This window comes from Lissotriton vulgaris, chromosome 6, assembly GCF_964263255.1.
Source record: "Lissotriton vulgaris chromosome 6, aLisVul1.2, whole genome shotgun sequence".
Classification (NCBI taxonomy): domain Eukaryota; kingdom Metazoa; phylum Chordata; class Amphibia; order Caudata; family Salamandridae; genus Lissotriton; species Lissotriton vulgaris.
In genome coordinates, this window is record NC_141694.1 from 753469463 (window position 1) to 753492882 (window position 23420).

Genomic DNA, 23420 nt, shown 5'->3' on the forward strand with positions numbered 1-23420 from the left:
CTCCCCTAGCAGCACTCCTCCCACACCAGCAACTCCCCCCTCCCACACCAGCACCTCCCCTCTCTCTCCCCGCAAACACTGCCTTGCCCTCTCCCACACCAGCACCTCCCCCCTCCCACACCAGCACCTCCCCTCTCTCTCCACGCAATCACAGCCTTTCCCTAGCAGCACTCCTCCCACACCAGCACCTCCCCCCTCCCACACCAGCACCTCCCCTCTCTCTCCACGCAATCACAGCCTTGTTTGTTCCTGTTCTGCTGTTGGAGCTCACAGTCTAGTCTGTCAGTGGCGCAAACCTTGCACCAGGGGTGTGCGCGACCACACACTATGCCGTTTTCTCCAGTATCTGACTTCTGTGGCACTGTACCCTCTGTGTTAGGGCATTAGCGGAGGAGCGGCGATTATATCGGTACATTCTTAAGTGGAAGCATCTTCTCCATCAGACAAGCATGTTGTTACACGAGCTCGTTCTCATGTGCCTCCTACCCCCCAGCGCCCCTCCTCCCACAGAGGAAGTACTTGTGATAAAATCGCCCGGTGGCATGTTTACACGTCACACCTGGATGCTCTGAGACAAGATAGCACGTTGATTTATATGCTTTTGAAAAGACACCGAACAAGCCGAAAGTAATCAGTTTTGGAAAACCAGTTAATATATGGGTGGTGCGGTTCGGCCCACCTGGGAGCTGCAGGCGCTCGTGCCCGGGTAAGCTGTAGTTTGTTCAGTCCACCGCGCCAACGTATCTGCAAACCCGAGAACTAGCCAAGGTTCTCCCGCCAACACTACTGCATTGCGTATTACCATCCAGTCAGCTGTCAACCTTCATTTTCTGTCGAGCCTCCGCCTTTACGCTACTTTATTAAAGGTTTAAAAACATTCAGCACATGTCCCGCATCGACTCTATCCCACAACGCCGTCCGACAGGGCTCCGCAGAAACCACTACCTGGCCCCTCTTTCACCCTGACCCTGGCCCCTCTTGTAGGGTTTGCTTCCCGAATTTAAACACACCCGACGCCCGCACCGGCATCTTGCCACCCCTCAGACCTAATCCCTTAGGCGGAGCTGGGTTTAGGACATGAGTCGGGCGATGAGCACACGCGTGCACATTTGTGGTAAGTGGAAAACATCCCCGCCATACTTATTCACCAAAACAAGAAGCACCTAAAGTAAACAATCCTTGTGAAAGAAAAAACGTGCGCATTAAACATGAGTTAATAATATGATCGCTGGTACAAATCCAGCCATGCCTACCGTTACACACAACACTTATTCAATTAATGTTTGTGTTACACTAAAATATGACCCTTTCTGCCTCCTCCCGGGAACGAAGCTGAAACTATACCCAGGGAGGAAGGGGTCTACTACCCCGTGGCCCTCCTTGACCCCACAAACCAGAACTGGGGAAAATGAAAGCGAAAATGGTATTTGTTGCCCTAGTAACATGAAGTGCGTAAATGCTGTCCTCTTTCCAGACTTCAGCATACCTGCAAAAGGGCAACCATGACCTGCATGACATTCTAACAGCCACCAGCCCCTTAGTGCACACTGGTCACAGGACCATATTCAAAACAAGCACTGGCGTTGCCAATAAGTCTCGCAGTAGGAAAGTTGGAGCTATTGGTTTTGTAAATGACAAAGCCCTTTATGTTTTTAAAATGAAAACAAAAATAAAAGGCATCGTTATTTGCAATTGTAATAGCTCCAACTTTCCTACTGCGAGACCTATTGGCAACGCCAGTGCTTGTTAGGTCTCGCGACCTATCGATGTGCGCAAGCGCATCGAGTGGAGCGAGAATTCATGTGGCGAAAACATCTTCAAACCAAAGGGCTTTCAGCCCCTCGGTTTTCATGCTGTTCACGTGAACCACGTGATAACATGCACGCGCATTCAGGGCCAGCCAGCCCAGCACATCAAAGGGCTTCTCCTCCCCTAATTATGCGGCTGGCCGTACTTTCAGTTTCCCGGAACGGCTTCTCCTCACCTAATTAGGGGAGGAGAAGCCCTTTGATGTGCTTCACACCAATGCGCCTCAGTCATTCCTCTTGTTTGTATTTGCTTCCAGACTCCACGATCTGCTCATGTGCACAAGACGCTTTACAAATTACACTCATCTGCCTGAAGTGGGAGTTTTAAACAAGCAAAGCTGGTCCTTCTGTACTTGCAGTTTCACTTCTAATGTCTGTTGTTATTTATCATGATTTTTAGCTGAGGTGTATCACGCTCGTTCATGAGTTTGATCTTTTCATACTGTGAAATGTTTTCTAAGTTGTTTTTGATTGTCTTACCACTGGAGGTCTCCCTGTGCTACATTTAGCCTCTGACACATGCAACGCCACGCAACAACGCAACGCCACTCAACCATGCAACGCCACTCAACCATGCAACGCCACTCAACCATGCAACGCCACTCAACCATGCAACGCCACTCAACCATGCAACGCCACTCAACCACGCAACGCCACTCACACACGCAACGCCACTCACACACGCAACGCCACTCACACACGCAACGCCACTCACACACGCAACGCCACTCAACCACGCAACGCCACTCAACTATGCAATGCCACGCAACTACGCAACGCCACGCAACTACGCAACGCCACGCAACTACGCAACGCCACGCAACGCCACGCAACTACGCAACGCCACGCAACTACGCAACGCCACGCAACTACGCAACGCCACTCAACTACGCAACGCCACTCAACCACGCAACGCCACTCAACCACGCAACGCCACTCACACACGCAACGCCACTCACACACGCAACGCCACTCACACACGCAACGCCACTCACACACGCAACGCCACTCACACACGCAACGCCACTCAACCACGCAACGCCACTCAACCACGCAACGCCACGCAACTACGCAACGCCACGCAACTACGCAACGCCACGCAACTACGCAACGCCACGCAACTACGCAACGCCACGCAACTACGCAACGCCACGCAACTACGCAACGCCACGCAACTACGCAACGCCACGCAACTACGCAACGCCATGCAACTACGCAACGCCACGCAACTACGCAACGCCACTCAACCACGCAACGCCACTCAACCACGCAACGCCACTCAACCACGCAACGCCACTCAACCACGCAACGCCACTCAACTACGCAACGCCACTCAACTACGCAACGCCACTCAACCACGCAACGCCACTCAACCACGCAAGGCCACTCAACCACACAACGCCACTCAACCACGCAACGCCACTCACCTACGTAACGCCACTCACCTACGCAACGCCACTCACCTACGCAACGCCACTCACCTACGCAACGCCACTCGACTACGCAACGCCACTCGACTACGCAACGCCACTCGACTACGCAACGCCACTCGACTACGCAATGCCACTCAACTACGCAACGCAACGCCACTCAACTACGCAACGCCACTCAATTACGCAACGCCACTCAACTACGCAACGCCACTCAACTACGCAACGCCACTCAACTACGCAACACCACTCAACTACGCAACGCCACTCAACTACACAACGCCACTCAACTACGCAACGCCACTCAACTACGCAACGCCACTCACACACGCAACGCCACTCAGCCACGCAACGCCACTCAGCCACGCAGTGCCACTTTCACACACACTGTGCAGTGCACAATAGGTCTCGCAGTAGGAAAGTTGGAGATATTGGTTTTTTAAATGACAAAGCCCTTTATGTTTTTAACATGCAAAATAAAAGGCATTGTTATTTGCAATTGTAATAGCTCCAACTTTCCTACTGCGAGACCTATTGGCAACGCTAGTGCTTGTTACCATTTCTTACTTACCGGCTCGGTAATTATGAATTCGGTATATTCCGAATCGGAAAAATACCATTTCTTATTTACCGATTCGGTAAATATGAATTCGGTATTTTCCGATTCGTGAAATCCCGATTCGGTATTTTACCGCCTGGTTTTTACCGATTCGGTAGCTTTTTCAACATGTACATCTCGATACTCTTATACCGGTCGGTAAAGGCCGAAATTACAGATTTTCGGCCGTTACCGACCGGTATTTGGCTACCTACATCGGGCCCATAATGCTTTCCTCTCTGGTGAAACAGTGATTGTGGTTCATGTTTTTCTCTTCTCGGGCCCCCTTTAAAAGGCTTTGTTTCAAAATAATGTGTCGCACAAAACAACATATTTTGACCATGACCTGATTTTACACCTACCATCTTATTTCTCAGGGCTAGGTCTCGTCCAAGGAAAATACATTTTGTATAGGTTGCTGAAGGAACAGATTTCTTTTTTCTCTAAAAGAGATTAGACCTTGAGCCAATTTGTGATTCTTGGCTCTATTCAATTAGAAATCCTGTTAATAATGTCCCACGTCAAAGCGGGTGGCATAGATGTGTATTCACTGAAAAAACACAGTTAAAGGCTAGCTATGATTCAGCGAACACAACCCCAAAACGGCTCTTAAATTAGTTGTTATTGTATGCTGCTGCTATGCTCAGTACACCCTTTTGCTGAACATCCGTGAAAAGAAAAGCTGTCTACCAACAAAACATGAAATGGGTGCGAGTTACGGTGTGTGTTCACTGCTTACCATGATCAACACTGTTTTTTTTTCAGGTATCTCTTTGCTGGACCATAAATAATCTTTAATTGCTTCCACCATCCTATGCATCCTATAAGAGCTTGCACCCAGCCAAAGCATTGATGGCTTCGCCATTTTTTTTTTTTAAGTGATATTCTAAAGATTCTTGAATGTAAAAATGTGCGAATTCACTGAAACTTGCACATTCTGTAAAATGGTGACCGTTTCCAAATACAAAATTGCTGTGTGTGTGTGCAGATTTCTTAAAATTTACAAATTAATTGTGTTGTATGTGCCTTTTTGACTTTTTTTCTTAAATTTTTCAAATGATAATATCTAAACTATTGAACAGATTTACTCCAAATCAAAAAAAACATGCTTTCCGAGTTGAATTCTGCTTTCAGATATATCTAAATCTGTTCAGCGGAATTTGCTGTAACAGAGAGAAAACATTTCTATGCAAGCTTGAATTAGAAATGCAACTTCCCATCGCCTCCTTACCCCCCTTTCAACTTTATCCCCTCACAGATCTGGTGCTGTGAAGAATTAGGCCAACTTCAACCCAGTTGCTGCACACAGCAAAGGTTGTGCATAGTGTGGGCTGGATGCATAGGCAGTTGGAGTTAGTACCTAGTCTGCTTGTATTCCCCTTATGCATGGCCTTTGGAAGTGTGCAGCAGGGGCAGGATGTACAAGCGCCCCCCCTGCGTCCAACCGCTAATGTAGTTAAAATAAAGTTAAGCTTCAAGTAGAGCAAGCCTTTTAACATGAGCATGGGAAAATAAAAACTGTGCAGTGTTTTACTGCTCTTCTACTCTCATGTTCTCTGTGTTTATGAAGCATTCTCTTTTAGATCCTTGAAGCTAATGGTAAGGCAGACTGCGAAGGAAAAAATGCCCTCATATTAAAAATTTGAAATGCCTATTTCTCTTCCGTGTTACAATAACATTGTTGCAAACCATGTAGTATTCAAATATATCAACTGGGTCGAATGGCTTTCTGGATTAACGGTGTCATAAATGTTGTTAGTGCCAAAGGGGGTTCACAGTCAAGGCAAGGATTCTGAAACATAGAATAGACAGTGTGCCTCATTACGATATGGGTGGAACGGATTGCCCTATGGAAATCCCATGTGCCTGATTCCAAGATGGTCGTGTTTTTCAACAAGTTTTGCTTCTGAGTGTGGAAGAACTAGACCAGATTTTACTGTGTGCTAATTCCACCTTATAAAACTGCATGAAGCTTTGGCTGCAGAAGCCAAGCTTCATTATCCCTTAATGTGAGAATACAATGCTCCCCCTGACAGAAAACACCTCCTCCTTTCCTACCCCATTTTACCTACTCCGCCCATCTCCCTCCCACCCCTGCTCAGAGCATGTGGTAACTGTATGCGATAAACTCCGCAAGATTGATTATTCTGCCTGGTTTTACAACTGGAAAAATCGGTCTTACACAGTATTTTTACCCATTTTCTGGGGTACTGTGGTGGATGTATCGTACATTAATAGTAAAAATTTTATGTGATTTTACAGTGCCGCCAGTTACGCCCAACTCGGAATGAGGGGAAGTGTGTCATATTATGCTGAGAGTCTGATGCAAGAAAATATTTGCTGCACGCGTTGCACAATGCACTTTGATTGTGATACCATAGAAGACATATATTTATACTGTTGGTTTTTCTGTCGGTGCATATGTCTCTTTCTCATCATGTAAAAAAGAAAAACGCCCCTTAGTGCAAAGAAGTTGAATAGCGGTGTAAATTTGCCTTCTTAACTGCAATGAAAAATGTTTTACCTAGTATTTTGGGACCCCTACTTAAATTCTTGTTTTTCTTGAATAACAGGAGAAAGAGTATGTGGGGCAACTATCAATCCTACAAGACGACATGCGGCATCGTGACCGCCACATCGCTGAGCTCGATAAAGAGGTGATGAAGCTGCACGAAAATATAAGTGCATTAACAAAGGAATTAGAGTTCAAGGGGAAAGAGATTCTTCGAATACGAAGTGAAGCCAACCAGCAAATTAGGTATGTATTGTTGTCTTCCCAGAGCTAACATAATCCCTTTAATGGGAATGTAAATCCTTGGTGGAAAGAAGAGTCAGATGTTCTTGTGTGGGTGGAAGGAAGGTAAGATGTATGCAGCACACCGTATCATGGTTTAAAACCACAGAAGTTAAGTTGACATTCGTTCAAAAGGATTTTTATACGTCACAGTGAGGAATAGTTGACCACTAGCGTTCAATTTGAAATGCTCTTTTCCTAGAGTGTGTTTGAGTATATATATGTGCACTTATCATCTTGTGAAGTAGCCTCAACATCAGAGCTGCCTTCGAATTGAAGCATTGATACCGCTGCATTGTATGTAATGTGAACCTGGATTTCGCTGAACCTTAACCTTGTGTAAATTGTTCCAGTCCAAATCCCTGTAACGCACTAACAATTCCAGTGAAACTTTGCTAAAAAAAAGAATTAAAACCCTAAACCATCACATCAACGCTTGAGGTCACATTATGAACTCCATGATATCTCCCCCACCTGGAGATAGAAATACCATTGGCCGCTGTGGGTGGAAATTTACCAGAGATTACAAGTGGGACTCCGAGGGTCTCCTTGGAAATGAGGATTTACCAGGATAATTGGGATCAAAATTATGATCCCTCATTTTCCCTGGTATGTCACCCAGAAACTCCACCTACTACGAACAGCGGAGTCTCTGGGTGAAAAATAACTGATGTGCAGAGTTACAGTGAATATTGTAATCCTGATTCTTTTGGTTGTTCCCACTGTTGGCTGAATCGGAGTTCCTGGGGACTACATCATCGGGTGCTAAATGTTAGAATCCACTTCCATTTTTCTTTGTGATTTTTATTTAAATGCTGTTAGTAAAAATATGAACTGCAGTGTTTGTGACTTTATCATTCCTACCTTTATTTTCCTGTCAATTACATCTTGGGAAAACAAACTTTTTAACAATGGGAACAAACAGTTTAGTGAATTGACCTCTACAACCTAGTACGATACATGTCTATCTCTGTGACTTGTAGTTTCTGTGGTTTATTTGCCTCAAGGTTATCATACTTCCTGTTGGCAGTTCTTTAAAATAGGCAAATTCGTTTTATATTCATTATTTCAGAATTATTTGCCTGTGTTTCATTTTGCAATTAAACAATACTGTCTTTTATTCACACATTTGATCCATGTTGAAATCCATCCTATATCCACTCCCAAGCACCAAACTCTCTATACCTAGCCATGTCACGTAGAACTGAAGATGAAAGCCAGTGATAAAGATTGCCTTCAACCTTAGCCAGACCAGAGCTTGTATGAGGCAGTTGGTTGAAAAAAAAATAAATAACTAAGTTTAGCTTGGTAGTTTTTCCTTATGGGCTCTCTGACATACATTTCAATCTGGTACATACGGATCACCAAACTAAACTCGGTTTGAGCAAGGGTAATTCAGATCATAAGCTCAAAACATTGCGTCGTAAACGTAATTTTGACTTTCGGACAGCATTGATGTTGAAGGGTAGGGAGGCTGGCCCACACTGCAGATCTAGAAATGCAAGACAGACAGGGCTCTCTGGTTTCTGGGTCATCCTTTGATTTTTTAATACATAGTAGAGCTTAAAGTCCATTATGTAAATGTAAATGTATTGGCATTTATATAGCGCACTACTTACCCGTAGGGTCCCAAGGCGCTTCGACCGCTGCGAAACCCTTCCTGGCTTCCCTGAGAGATGGTCCCTTAATGGGTATCTCCAGGGTGAGACCAGGCATCCCCGGCGGTCTGGTGGGGCCGTTAGTGAAGATGAGGCAAGCTAATGCCCAGAGTTGCCGAGTGTGATCGCTGATCAGAGTGGGCACCGAGGCGAGAGAATTATCGAGTCCGCTGACCCTGGTCCAGAAACCTGCCGCGCCGGGAATCGAACCCTGGTCCCGGGCCGTCCTCTGCTCTCGGGTCTGCCGCCTCTAACCAGTGAGCCACACTACTTCACTGCTGTCTAGATAATCCTTTTGGATGGCCCACACAGGTGAGAAATTAATGTGAAGATTTAGAAGACATGGGTGACGTCCAACAAAAAAGAACTCAACATATCCTGTTTGCGGTAGACTTCAAAATTGCAGCCAATGGTACTTTGCCTTTGCCAAATTCCTTTCTGCATGAAACACAGTGTGCAGTTGGCTGACCATGTATCTCTCTTGTCTGTCATCACGCTGCAGTGCTGGGGAAACCTATGGCCCTTCATTGGAGAGGGGAAAATTCAGATCCCTCTGTGCTTAGTGGCACCTGAATGAACCTCATTGCAAAAATGACACCAGAGAAAACACAAGAGCTTGAACAACTGATTTGAAGTCGTCGAAGGTGGAACCTTTTTATTTTCCTTAGGATTCTCATTTGGAAGTTAGCCCCTTTAGTGACAGTACTGATGTGCTCCTGCATGTTCAAGTTCTTGTCAAGGGTTATTGCTAGTGATCTTGAGGAATCTATAATGTGTGGAAGGTAATTAAGTGCTGCTAATTGGTTCATCACATACAATAATGCTGGGACCATTCTAGTTACCCCCATTGGCACGTTCTCTCAAAAACTGGTCTAGCCTATTAATATACAGGATAAAGAGTATGGGGGCCAAAATACAGCCCTGATGGACAACCCATCCTAACTGAAAGTGGGGAGTTCCTTCTCTTGTGGAGCCAAACCTCACTGAAGCCTCTAGGCCTGTGCGCAGCTGGAGCAGAAAGGCTACAAGGGCCTCATCCACTCCCATGTCCTTTAGCACAGCCCACAGTTTAGATCTATTCACTGTGTCAAATGCTGTGCTGAGGCCCATGAAGGCAAGGTGTATGCTGCCCTTTTTAATAGTTGCATATTTATTAATCAACAGATAAAGATACAGGGGCAGATGTATCAAGATTCCATTTTGCACTTCTCAAATAGCGATTGTTAAGGAATCGCTATTTGAGAAGTGCAAAATGGTATGTATGTAGAATTTCGCTATTTATTAGCGATTCCTTAGAATTCCTTAATTGCGATTAGCAAATTGCTAATCGCAATTAAGGAATAATTTCCCATTCATTTCTATGGGCCAGGAGGCCCATAGGAATGAATGTAAAATTATACTCAATTTGCGATTAGCAATTAGCTAATCGCAAATTGAGAATAATTTCAAGGGTGCAAGGGTGTCTTAAGGACACCCTGCTGCACCCCTGAATTTGACATGTACATGCATATGGCGCACATACATGCCCTAAGGGCATGTATGAGCGTCATATGGTACCTTTAGAATTTAAAAAAAATGATTTTTGAAAAGAATTCGCAAATTACCACCAACTACAAGTTGATGGTAATTTGCGAATTCTTAGTCAAAAATCGCAACACTGAAATGCTTGATACATTTCAAATCTAAAATCGCAATTTGCTATTTCTTAAAAGCCTCGCAAAATTAAGGAATCGCTAAATTAGCAATTCCTTAATATTGCGAGGCTTTTTGCATGATACATTCCAAATCCCGTTTTGTTTGTCGCAAACGCTGCTATTTTCCGAATCGCAGCGTTTACGACAAAAAAAACGGATGATACATCTGCCCCTAAGATTCTGTTCAACTGACCCCCGGCCTAGCTTAAATCCGTATTGAATTTCGGACAAACTTTCTTTGCAATCAGACCAGTGGGCCAATCGTTTTGGGAGAATCCTGCCCAGAACCTTTACGTCTATTAATGATATTGGTCGGCGGGTGCTTTCAGTTGCCATTTTTAAAAACAGGAACAATAATTGATTGCTTCCATGATGTAGGATGATGGAATATTGCCACGGGCTACAGAATTCAGGGGTTGAGAGATTAGTGCGGTACAGAGGTCCTTACATGATTTAAAAAGATCTTCGGGCACCCCATAAGGTCTTGGCACTTTCCCTAGTGTAATTCCCGCTATGCCCTTTCTTACCTCCTTTAATTCATATGTCAGCAGCAGCCCCCACTGTGTCACTGGATAAGAACTAATTTACCAGTCACAGGAATATATATTTTCAAAGTGTGAAACCCAAATCTTGGCTGGGATGGTTTGCTCTTGTTTAGTGGGTTCTTTTCATTGAAAAGTGAATGGTTCACAACTCTCCAGAAGGCGCTAGACTAGTTCTCTCTTCACGCACTTACTTTAAATCCTCCCATGCAATTTTTGTAAGTTGGCTCTTCCTATCCTTTCGTGCTGGCACAAAATTCCTTCTGACCACTTTAACAGTCAGCGTATTCCTTGGCTTTTGTTTAAGTTCTTATAAACCTTTGTGCAGAGCTTGGCATACCATTTGGGCCTTCATCATTGCATTTCAATGTAGGACTAAGAAGAACTCTCTGTACCTCTCTGCAAATATTGGCAGACACGTTCAGAATGGCCTGGTCTGGAGGGTTGGGGTTTAGACACGCCTCAAAATCATGACTTCACACCTTAACCAGTTTCCTCAAAAATCCTCAGGGACTATCCTGCCCCAGCCTATATGCCTGCCCTGCTCCTTTAGTATAAGGGGATTACTAAAAATGTTAGAAGGCTTCTCCTGTAAATCATTCCAGCCAAATTCAGCCAAAAGGGGGTTATGTTCACTCAAAATGCTCCAAAAGGTCCTGAATCCTAATAAAAGTGAGTACAGATTCGCATTCTCATAGATAAAATCAATGGTGAAGGTCGCTCTCCTACCCTTAAAGGTTGGTGCTGTCTTATATGAACCATAATCCTCAATGCTTCGTAAATTAATAAGATTAAATTCTGATAGGAGGAGGATCTCGGGCGTGAATGACTAAAATAAACCTTTTCGCAACCCACTTCAGAGTCTGCATCCCTCTTGTTAATAGTACAGGTCGTACATGGCTGTAAATAAAAACCCTCAGGAAAATAATAAAAGGGAAAACCGGCCAGTCTTTCAAAACCTTTTCAAAAAAAGTCTTAGCTCAAATTCCAGAGCATCCTCTGAAGAGGGTGGATTATAAACATTTATGATTAAAACCTTCACCTTTTGAGGAAATGATATCAAAACTCCCAAAATAATCTCTTTGCAACCCACCCTTAGGCTCACAAATCTAGACCTCCCTCAGCCCTTCCCTGGTTTTAGACCTCCGCATTTACCCTAGAAACGACAAAGCCATCCATAAATAATTGCCCCCGCATCCCAGGTCTCCTGAAAGCACAGAATATCAAAGGATTTACACATATCTCGCCCCTTCTCATCCACCAGAAAAGAGCTTAAGCTAGCTATATTCCAGCTAATTATATTCAGCAAATCCTCATGGGATTTCTGGGGTACCATGGCTTATCTTTTCTTTTAGTTTTAAAAGCAAAGTTTATTAAGTAGGAAAAAGGGAAATAACAAGTAACATGTTCACGATATAATATAATAACAATGCATTGAAAACATTTGAACAATAATAAGATGGAACAGGAAGATTTTTGCAAATATATGTTGAAAACAGGATAATAAGGGGAGTGAAAAAGAAAATAGAAAGGGCAAAAAAATAAAAACACTTCTCATGTAATGAAATTAGCATTGTTATAAACAGTAGTGGGATTACACAAATCATGGAGTACATAATATCAGTGAAACAAAAGAGCAAAACATATTACTATTAGATTGGAATCTCTAAGAAGAAAAATAATATATTCAAGGATGTAGAGATACTTCATCAGTTAAGGGTTGATCTATGAAAGTCCTTGAAACTGAGGAATCAAGACAAATGGTTACTGGAGACCAGAGAGAATTTTGTTAATAGTAAGAGATATTGGGACAGTATATGCTCTATCTAGTCTATGATTATAACAAACACCATACCACCATGCTTGAATGGAGATATGCAGAGCATTCTTCCAGTTTTTAGTAATCTGTTAAAATGCAACAGAAATTAATACGTTTACAGTTTGTATATTAAAAATACAACAATGCTAATTATCAGAAAGGCATAACATTAACATCAGAAATTAATGCAGAACAGGGCCAACAAGACGATGAAGTAGCGCTATCAAATTTGTGTAAAGAAACAGAAGTGATTAGAAGACGGTTATAAATTAAAAAGAACATTTGAGTTGTGTTGGCAGCACATGATGTTTTGCGTATTTTAAGTCATAATTTGTTCCACAAAGGAATAAGTGAAGGAGGTGTGTAGATCTGCTTCCCAATGTAATTCTAGGGTTGATTTTTATCGCTCAACAGAGGGAGATTTAAGGTGGGTATATATATGAGAAGCAGTAGGGGAAGTTAGCAGTAATGTTGGTATAGGTGAATTAGGAAGAGGGGAAATGGTTAACAAATTAAGTGAAAGGTATGTGGTAGAAATAGAAGAGATCAGTGACCGAAATTTGGGTTGATATGAAAGAGGGAATTGAAAGATGGATTCAGCTTTCGAAAAATAGATAGGTGAATGGTTATGTTTCGATTGATGAGACCATAATAGACCTTTATTTCTCCAGGCTTTCCAAAAGATAGTTTTATTTTTAATTTTAATAAATGTATTATACGAGATCGATGATTGAAGGAATTGATCTAGAGGTGAAAGAGAAGAAATATAAAATGGACTTAATATTCTGCAAGCATTTTTTAGAACAGGATTGAACATTGCAGAACTTTAGTCCTTTACTCATCGCCCATGAGTAAAGGACAAAAGTTCTGCAAAAGAGAAAGGTTGAATAAAAGATAACTCCAATTCTAACCATAAGGGAGATGGAATTGTGGGTGGGCCATCTTCAAAATGTATTGACTGTTTTCAAAAAGAAAGCATTTTGATAAGACTGAAAATGAGGAAAAATTAACTCCCCCTTGCTGCTTTTGCCTTTGTAATTTAGACAAAGATGTAAAAAGAAAGTTGGTGGGAAAGTTAATTGGAATTGCCCCCCACCCACGCCATCAAGAAATGTTTGGCTTGTGAAAGAGGGAAGCCTCTATGATCGGCCAGCCAATTTAAGGTTTTATTGAACAGTTCTTCATGCGGTTCCTTGTGATCTTTTCTTAACGTGGGAACCCGTACAAGGATGACTACATATGGGCATGCAGCAGGGCGAAGACCTATTACTGGTTGTTTTTCTTGAATAATTCTTATCTTTCATTATTCTGCCTCCCTCTGCTTCTCTGACTGCGAGTTGCACTCATCCCCACGGGTGCTTCCTCATTGTTGTATCCCCTGGGACCTCCCTGGACATGAGGTCTAGCTTGATCCCATTCAGAATTTCTTGGGGGAATGGGAATCGGATTAAGTGTATCGCAGGTGGGCTTATGCCTCTGGGTTTGCTGTAGCAATACTGGCTGGCCTATCACATTATGGGGTTCATTGGCTGGGCGGGGAGGAAAGCCTTCCGGATTCCCTTTTATGTTTTTAAGGTCCTGTTAAGGCAGAGGTCTATAGCTTCCAGTGTAGCACAAATTGGTTGCAGTTCCTCCCATAGGACAGTAGTGATTTGTTCAATAAATCCCACTTCCAGACACAAATCCCCCCCCCCCCTTGGTGTAATTGGCATGTTCTGCCCCAGCCTGTAGAGTTTTCCTGATGTATGGGAGCTGGGAAGAGTCCTAGATCCTTTGTGGTCTTTGATACCTTGGCGGACTTAATTGTCTGGGTGACTTTTCTTCCATTTTTTGCTATTGTTGGTATTGGTATTTTCTGTTCCATTGTAGTGTACTCAATTTTTTGTGAGAGACAGCGAGTGTTTGTGTGTATGTGTGTTTGTGTGTGTTTTTGTTTGTTTGTATTGGTGAAAAGATTCTTTATTAAGCTAACCACATGCCGTGAGACAGACCCACAAAACAATTTTGAGGTCTGGTTTTTTTAATTCTGATCTTTAAGTCAATCCCTTTTGCTGATCTGGCTTGACCCAGCTGTTGCCAGGCAACAATGTGAACAACACTAGAGAAGGGCTTTGCCTTCGCCTACATGTTGGGAATCAGGAGTATATGTTTTGATTTGTTAGAAGTTGTGTGCGTCTACAAAAATAGTGCTTGCAGTACACGAAACTGTGATAATTTTGTTTATTTATTAAGCTGCCTAAGCTTGAATTTTTAGGGGGGCACACATGAAATTCGTTGCTATTAAAGTATTTCAGATAGCTAGAAAATTTATGTTGTTTTTCTCTGGCAGCAGCACAGATGGGAGGATGTCAGGCATTAGCTCCCGTGGATTTTTACGTCTGGCTCGATAGTGCCACTGTCACGTGACCTTTAAATCTACACAAATACTATTCTACAGTTCTTTAATTCCACACAAATACCCCCTCCTATTTACTTGTAATGTTTCACATTACCATGCAGCATTCATTTACAGCTAGACCTATCGGCATTGCCAATGGTTTTGATGGATAGTGTATTGCACCTTTTTTAACTTCAAACCTTCAGCATCTTTGAGCAGCAAACATAAATAGTACAAATGTAGTAACCTCACAGTTAAGAAATATAAGAACAGAAAATGTTCCTAAATGTTTATGTAAAGCTCAATGTGTGTCAACTGGAGGATAGTTACTCAAGAGAAATCATTAGCTATTTAGCTTATGTTGGTTGCTACAAGTTTGTATATTTGTTCTCTTCTTGAAGGCTTCAGCCTAATAACATTTCTGTCTTGTGTCATTTACTTCCAATCTTCTCTTTATTCTCTGCCACCAGTCTACAGCTTGATCTTATTTCTGTGCTGGTTTTCTGTTGTTTGCTCCCAATCTTTTGTGTTGTGTTGGTTTCTGCCAATCTATAGCTCTTTTCCATTTTCGAAAATTACAGCTGGTTTATAGATCTATCTATGTTGGCTGTCCCCAGTGTTTATCTTTACTCTCTTGAATACTGTATCTTCATCATAGTTCTGTACCATATTGGTTCTACTAGTTTATATCTGTATTCTCTTCTTGAAAACAACAGCCTGATCATATTCCTGTTCTATGTCACTTGCTTTCCAGTCTGCTGTTACTTTTTTTCTTGAGTCTTACATCTTAATCATCTTTCTCTATGCTAGCCGATCTTTACTATATTGTGTGAGTTTCTTCTTAAGTTATTGAGCAAAAAGACTTAGAGGAGATATTTAAATGCACCAGTCAGTTTTTAATGTAGGCCTACATGGCTCAGTGATTTCCAATAAATATTTGACGTTATCTTGCAAAGGCTGGAGGGCTATGTAACTTCCATCCTGCTATTTCCTTGGCTTCATCACTGAGAGACTCTAGCACAATCCCTTTCCTTTAGTGAGAGGAACACTATAGAAGAAGAGAAGTGAACAAGGAAGATTCCACTTAGAAAAACCTTCAGCAACTCAGCTTGTGTTTTTTCACACCAGAAAGGTCTGGCCATGAATCTACTGTAGTGGCTTCAATTTATCACAGTCATTATTTTAAAAGTGCATTTTAATGGCAGATCTGTAAAGCAATCTGCTTTGTAGAATTCCAAAATATCATTACAAATATTGCTATTTCTAATTGGGTAATTAACAGGAAAACTAGTGAGAGCTCGTTTGTGAGAAGGAAGTCTTTTTCGTCTGGATAATCATTTCTATTCCCTGAAAATACAGCTTTGTTTCTTGCTTTCTGTGTCATATTCTGAACACTGCATCTTTTCACCAAACTCTATATTGCTTTCTCAGCTTTTGCATTAACTTTCTCTTGATTTATTTATACTAGCAGGGACTATGATAATTCAAAATTCCCTGCAGTGCCTTATTTTTAAACCTACTTTTCTGATTATTCGATCTTTGTTCATATTTAAATCACACCTCGAGAGAATCCTTGTCTCTGGCCCTCATAAGTCCTACTAATACCTAATTCTTTAATTCTCTATCTGTACTGTCCTGTTCAATAGTACAGATTAACTCCTGTGGCTAGTCATGCCTTTTATCTACACTGTTGCTCAACATCGCAGTATGTTTTATGTGCTACTACAGGAGAAACGGTGATGAATAATGTTGTTTCACATTCATAGAGCATAATAAAGCAAGATAGATAAAACATGTATATTTCATTTTAAAAAGGATTCATGAGCAAGATTTAAGCAAGAGGCACGAAGAAGATTTGAATGACTTGACAGCTGACCACATCAGGGAGAAGCAGTGCATGCTTGCAGATTTTAATAAGACTCAAGAGATGCTTCGGGATCACATTTCGGCATTTCAAATATCGTAAGTTTGACTCCATTAAGTAATGACTGAGAATTGATATACCTACTTAGGAAAGTTGTGATATCACTCATTGGCTGTAAAAAAGTGAAGATTAAGTGAAGGGCATTCGAGAGAAATGTCCACTTCCCTTTTTGCTATTTGGGTAGTTACTGAAAACTGTTGCAGATGTTTCTCTAAGAGTAGTGAAAACAATGGAAACACAATGAACACACAACAGACATTAGCTTTATACTAATGCTAGGTGAATGTACTCAATTTATTTTACACAAATATGTTGGATGTCTCCAGTGGCATGCTTTTGTTAATACAGAAAGAGATATTTTAGGAATATTGCCTTGACACTGTGCATTTCCATCTGCTGGACAATCACACAATGACACATCAGGCAAGGAGAGCCTTTTCCTTTAGACTTGGCCACATTCATTTTAATCCTACATGATTTCTCTCTGATTCGATCACAGCACACCTGTTCCTCATCCTATACCATGGAATACTCCAATAAATGGAAAGATAAAAGGGTACTTCCTTTGCCCAGCATTTTTCACATTACAAGGGAACATTCATTCATATGGTAAATACATCTGCATGGTGCAAGCTTACAAATTTGCACTTGGCCACGGTACATTAAAAACAGGCTTTTTACACTTTGCTAGAGGCACTAATGTTTGACCATGAAGTAAAGTAAGTTAAACACTGCCCTATGTGCAGAATAATTGCTCTGTCTAGTCCACACAATATCATTTGTGCTTGTAAAAGATGGGGCTAGGATTTGGACTTAAAGATAGCTAAAAGTGACTGACAGCTGTACTTCATACAACGCTGTGTTTGAAGTGACAGGTTGTTGACAGGTTAGGTAAATTAAACATGGCACTTGATCTCCGCATGTTATGTCCTTTGACAATATAAATTCCTAATTCTGTCTCTTATCCCTCTCAAGTCAACTGATTAGTTTTGGAGTGGGTACATTTTTGGCTTCTACAGTGAAATAATAAAATACTTTTCCAGAGGCAGCTCGATTTAATGTCTTTGAATGTTCTCTCTGGATACAAGGAAAAGGTATGGAATGGTTGAAGTCATAGATATATCCTAAAGCTTTCTTTTAATTATTTGTAAAATGTGGATGGCTACATTAATTATCCCTTGAGTGTTTTTGCTTTGTGTTTTCAAGAAGTGTATATATAAGATGACCGAGTAGACAGACCGACCTTGTGGCTAAAACTGAGAAAAATGGGCATACCAGAACAACTATTGCTCTTAATAGTAAATCTTCACAGTGACACTTGGTGCCGTATCCAAATGGGGAGTGATAAAGGTCTATCAAGGGTAATTTTCACTTCAAATGGATTAAAGCAAGGGTGCCTCTTGGCTCCTATTTTATTTTCTTTGTACCTAAGTGATTTACCAAATAATTTACAACAATGTTTTTGTACACCGCCAAAGATAGCCAACGAGTATATTCATTCCCTGCTGTATGCGGACGACATTGTCCTGTTTGATCAAACTCCATTTGGTCTTCAAAATCTTCTAGACATTTTACATCAGTATTCTAAGAAAAACTTCCTAATTCCAAATATCAGTAAGACCAAAGTGGTTGCTTTCTCTAAACAAAAGAAAAAGGTGCGATATGAATGGAAGTTGGGAGGGGAGAAAGTAGAGCAGGTAAAAGAGTACACTTACTTGGGCAGAATTTTTTCCCAAAATCTGAGGAACAATAGCCAAATAGATCATTTAAAAAGGAAAAGTGACCTACACGCTGGGGCATTGTCTCGCCTATATTCTGCCACTGGACATAGGCACTTTTCGGCACTGATTCAGGTTTATCGAGCGAAGATCCCACCGGTTGTCTCATATGCTACGGAGTACATTCCTATCCATCAATGGACATATATGAACTTAATTGAAGGTAAAATACTAAAAAACTTATTAAAGCTCTCAACATCTACCCCAGTACAGGTGTTGAGACTGGAATGCAACATTACGAGTGCCTATGCTACGGCCGTAGCTAGTATCATAAGGTGGGCCTATAATCTACTCCATTCTAAGGAAGGCACTCTTCGAAATTTACTAAAAATCGAGACATTTAACATCGGTTCCACCAACCTCACTTTTTTAAAAAATATGCAAGAGGCTTTTCAGCTAGCTAAAATTAGTGTAGATATTCTGTCTACGTGGTCTCCAGCCCAACTCAAATTATTTTTAAAAAAATTCACCCCTAAATTGAGTTATGACATTGATTATTCACATTGTGTTAGTTTATCTTTGTATAATACCTACGTAAACTCCCATGAATATAAGCAATACTTACCCTACCTAGACTATACCCTTATTCATGGTGCAAGACGCGCAATCATGATGCTGCGTCTAGGAATCCTTCCTGTATTAACTTTTACTTCTACTTGGAGATCAGAAAAGACAGCTTCATGTACCTTTTGTCAGGGGGGCAACCAGAATTTGGAACATCTTCTTTTTATATGTCCTAATACAGAAATTGTGAAGGCAAGGTCATTATGTCTTACACCCATTTACCGATCATGTAGGATCATAAACTCAAAAGACTTTTTATTAATTTGTAAAAACCCCCCAAACGAATATGTTTGCTATAAAATTTTTAAATTTTTGAAAATTTCACTGAAAATGTACTAATTGTGAATGTATAATGTATATATTTTATTTTATTTTTTGTGGTCCTCAATTGAGTACCGTAACAAAATAAACTTTTTGACTTTGACTTTGATAAGATGACATACTATGTTGTTGTATTAAGCAATGTGCAGAAACCATTGCTTTAGGGTGATCTAAATGTGTTTTTTGTGTGTTTTTGTGGTTAAATGTTTTACACTGAAATAAAAGTTATATTGACTATAAAAATCAAACTGTTACAGAGCACGGCTGGCAGGTAATACCAAATATACCAGTTTGTATGTGTTTTTTTTATTGTGAGAGACATACATGAAAATATTCAGTGAATGATGTACTCTACCTGTTTCTATAAATAGAAAAAGTATGTATTTCCTCTGTATAAAAAGCTAATCAGACTTCATATGAAGGTGACGGATAGCTTCACCATTTTTGAGAAACAATAGAGAACAAAAAAAGTTGTTTTTTCACCATAAAATTAGAGATATTTGAAAAGGTAAGAATTAGCTGATATGATAATATGGAAGCTGTCAGTCGTTCTACCAAATGTGCAAATGTTTTCAAGAACATACAGATGACTGTTTAGTTCACCAATACCAGTTTACATGCAATGGGAAATGATTGTATATAGCTGACTTCATTCTGAACATTTCTGGAAAGCCAACAGTCAGAAAGTATCCAAAATGCACAGTGTGAAGCCATCACAATCCCACAATAACACCTCAAGTAGACACCTGTCAATTTCTATTCCGACACTATTATTATAGTGTGGATAATAGTGCAGAGCTGACATCTTCTACACCAAAAAGTAAGTCACACAGTTCCTGGTGCACCAATAATAATGTAAGACATCTTGGTTTACTACAACTTCCTTGCTCATGTCCTTGGTGGAAAGAGGATCACAGATTCTCTGTTGGTCCTAAGATTCTTGACTTTTCCATTTGTAGTGATGAGAAGTAGAAAAGGAAGGAGATTTAGCCCCACTTGCTTCTAAAACATAATATGTTATTGTAGATTGCATGTTTTCCCAGCATCATCATGCTGGATAAAATTTTATGTGGAACTATGATGGGACAGTGATATCAAAATCAAATCCTTTTGGAAAGGTAACTTGGACTGAAAGGACCTGCTGCAAAGTTAAATTCATATTATGCGATATGAAATGTATTCTAACTGATCCCATCCATTCACACCTCTTCAGCTGTCACCTGAAAGGAATTCCAAGGATGGTAAGGAGGAAACTCCTGGAACCTTCCAGTTGGGGACAACTGTGACAACATAGACCGCAGCCCTTCAGGAGTTGTCGACCAAGTGATCCGTCAAGGGAGGACTGAGAACCAAAACCGGCCCTGGCAAAGTGCTCGGCCGGCCCCCTGGGGGTGCGACCGAGCTCTTTGTCGGGCCGGTTTTCGGCCGATTTTGTTACAGGGCCGCTTTTGCAGCTATGCTGCAAAAACGGCCCTGTAACAAAAACGGCCCCCTTGGCCCAAAACTGGCCCCCACCCTTGCGGCGCACCGGGGGGATTGCCCGGAGCCCGCAACGGCCAGTCCGGGCCTGAGGTTCACGCTGGATCTTGCTGAACAGAGAAGGTCTATAGTGGTACTGGGAGGCATGGGAAACTTTTGCACCGCTGTGGCAGGCATTCACTATTTTGGATTTTTAGTGCATAGTACTCAGTCATAGTATTGATGCAAAAAATGATGTGCCCAGGAAAGGAAGTACATCACTATGGTGAAAAACATGGAGTGTGAAGCCTGAGAATTCTATTAGCTAGATCACATCACCAATAACTGGCTCCCTTTCACATTAGAACACCATACATGACCCAATCGAATAGTGAGTCTGCCTGGTTCTGAAGAGGAGAGAAGAATTTCCATCCCTACTGCACTGAAGAATTTCTTGTGACCTGCCAGAACTATTGAGGAGAGTGTGACCAATGTACATATAATTGCCACTGCAATCAGAGCTAGCTTTAGGGCGGTATTACCGATGCGGCCGCACTGGGCGCAGACCTAGGGATGGGGTGGGGGCAGGGGCATGGACCTCGGGGGGGGATGCTGTGTTTTAGCAATAACCTACGATTTAAAAGCACCTACTGTAGAGCTTCTTGTGTGTCCATCTTTCAGGCAGCAATAAAACTGTCACGTTAACTCATGTGATTAATATTCCTGCTAGAGAGAGAGAGATCTGAGTTTTAAGAATAGATCTGTATATTATGTGGCCAGCTGAATGGATTAGTAGAGTCAGTCTTTACCAGCGCTTTAAAATAAATTAAATGTATGTGAGAGAGGGGCTATGGAAAGATGAGGGTCTCTTTTGACTGGTGAGGGAATCTAAGGAGGAGGTCATGGGGGTGCCAAAAAACACTGTTGCACCAGGCACCACCAGCGCTAAAGCCGGCCCTTCCAGAAATAATGACTTTCTCGAAGTATCAAAAGATATGACCACCATATTTCTTAAACTCGGTGACCAATATAAGGGTATCCATATTGTGTTTTTCACAGATGACAAAATACCCCAGAAGCATCTCCAAGCAGATAGATGTAGAAAATGTAAAAAGTTTCAGAAAATAGCATGGGCAGCTTTAGATTGCCCACACAATTTAGTTATCAAAGTAGCACACTGAAATGTACAGGCATTTGCAGAGTGCTGTAACACTGTCACTATGATAGCTGAGAAGAGCGATCGACAAAACTAGAATCAAAGATTACAATTATATCTACTACTCGACCCTAGGGTTTGAACCCTAAAGATTATACTAATTTTCATGAACTGCTGGTAAATATTGTATTTGTAAACATTTATCAGACATGATGTGTATGCATTTCTAAAGTGCCATTTATTGTTGCTAGGTATGGAGCAATGAGATACAACAAGAAGCTACAATGTTATTATCATATATTTCTTTCGCATTGTGTTTGTTTAACTTCTTATATGATTAGTATTTTACACCTTCTCCTGTTTATCTTGTCTACTTCTGTGTACGGGAAACTTCCTTTACAACGCAACCATTAGATCGCACTACACTTACAACACAGTCATTACATCGCAACATCTTTTACAACGCATGTCACTACAATGCAGGCATTACAACGCATGACACTACATCGCATGTCACTACAACGCAGGCATTAAAACGCATACCATTACAATACATACCATTACAATGCATAGTACCCCTACACTATCCAAAACCTACCCTACTGTTGCACCCCCTGGAGTTAGAATAGTATTTTTTACCCCTCCACTATCCAACACTTACCATACAGTTGCACCCCTTGGAGTTAGAAAAGTAATTTTTACCCCTCACTATCCAACACTTACCCTACTGTTGCACCTCCTGGACTTAGAATAGTATTTTTTACCCCTATACTATCCAATACTTACCTGAAATGCAATGTAATGGTATTTGTTGTAATGGTATGCGTTGTAAAGGTATAATGCGATGTAATGGAATGCGTTGTAAAGGTAGTTTCTAAAAATGCGATGTAGTGTCATGCGATGTAATGGAGTGTGTTGTAAAGGATGGTACGATGTAAAAACTGCGTTGTAAATGTATGCGTTGTAACGTCATACATTCCTGTGTACAGCACTCTGATACCCTGACGGGTCACGTTCACGCTTTATAAAACTTTTGAAATAAGTAAACAAATAAAATAAATATGATTTATTTTTCGTAATACTGCTAGCATCTTTGGATACTGATGAACTTAAAATGGATGCATGATTTAACCACTACTCCCTAAACCACGAATTCATTAGCCACGATGGCTAAACAACGATCAATCCCAAACCACTACTTTTTTTATGACGAGTTCCTGAACCACGAAAAAATATTTACATTGCTCATTACACATCGACACCATATTTTTCTTTTAAATCTTAAAGTTTGACATTTTTTTATTAGAATTCTAAGAATAGATTATTTTAAACATTGTATTTGTGGGGGGAGACCCCCCAAACCCCCCATCTTCCCTTTTTGGCTGAGACTCGAGCATTTCTATTAACGCTGTGCCTCCCGACCTTGCTACAAAGCTGGCAGGATGAAAGCTGACTTCATGACCCTGTGCTCCTCAGAGCCCGCCTGCCTGACGGCTGCA

General features: G+C 41.4%; 1 protein-coding gene across 4 annotated transcripts in view; it reads left to right on the forward strand.

The window, feature by feature from the left end:
- Window positions 1-23420, forward strand: part of FAM184A (family with sequence similarity 184 member A) — a 499679-nt gene that overhangs the window by 440367 nt on the left and 35892 nt on the right. For 3 of the 4 annotated variants that reach the window (XM_086926730.1, XM_086926733.1, XM_086926732.1), the window contains 2 exons: window positions 6410-6594; window positions 16536-16682. In XM_086926730.1, coding sequence (XP_086782856.1) covers window positions 6410-6594; window positions 16536-16682 — 332 coding nt within the window. The remainder of the gene's footprint in view (window positions 1-6409; window positions 6595-16535; window positions 16683-23420) is intronic. The other variant, XM_086926731.1, reaches the window with a different exon arrangement.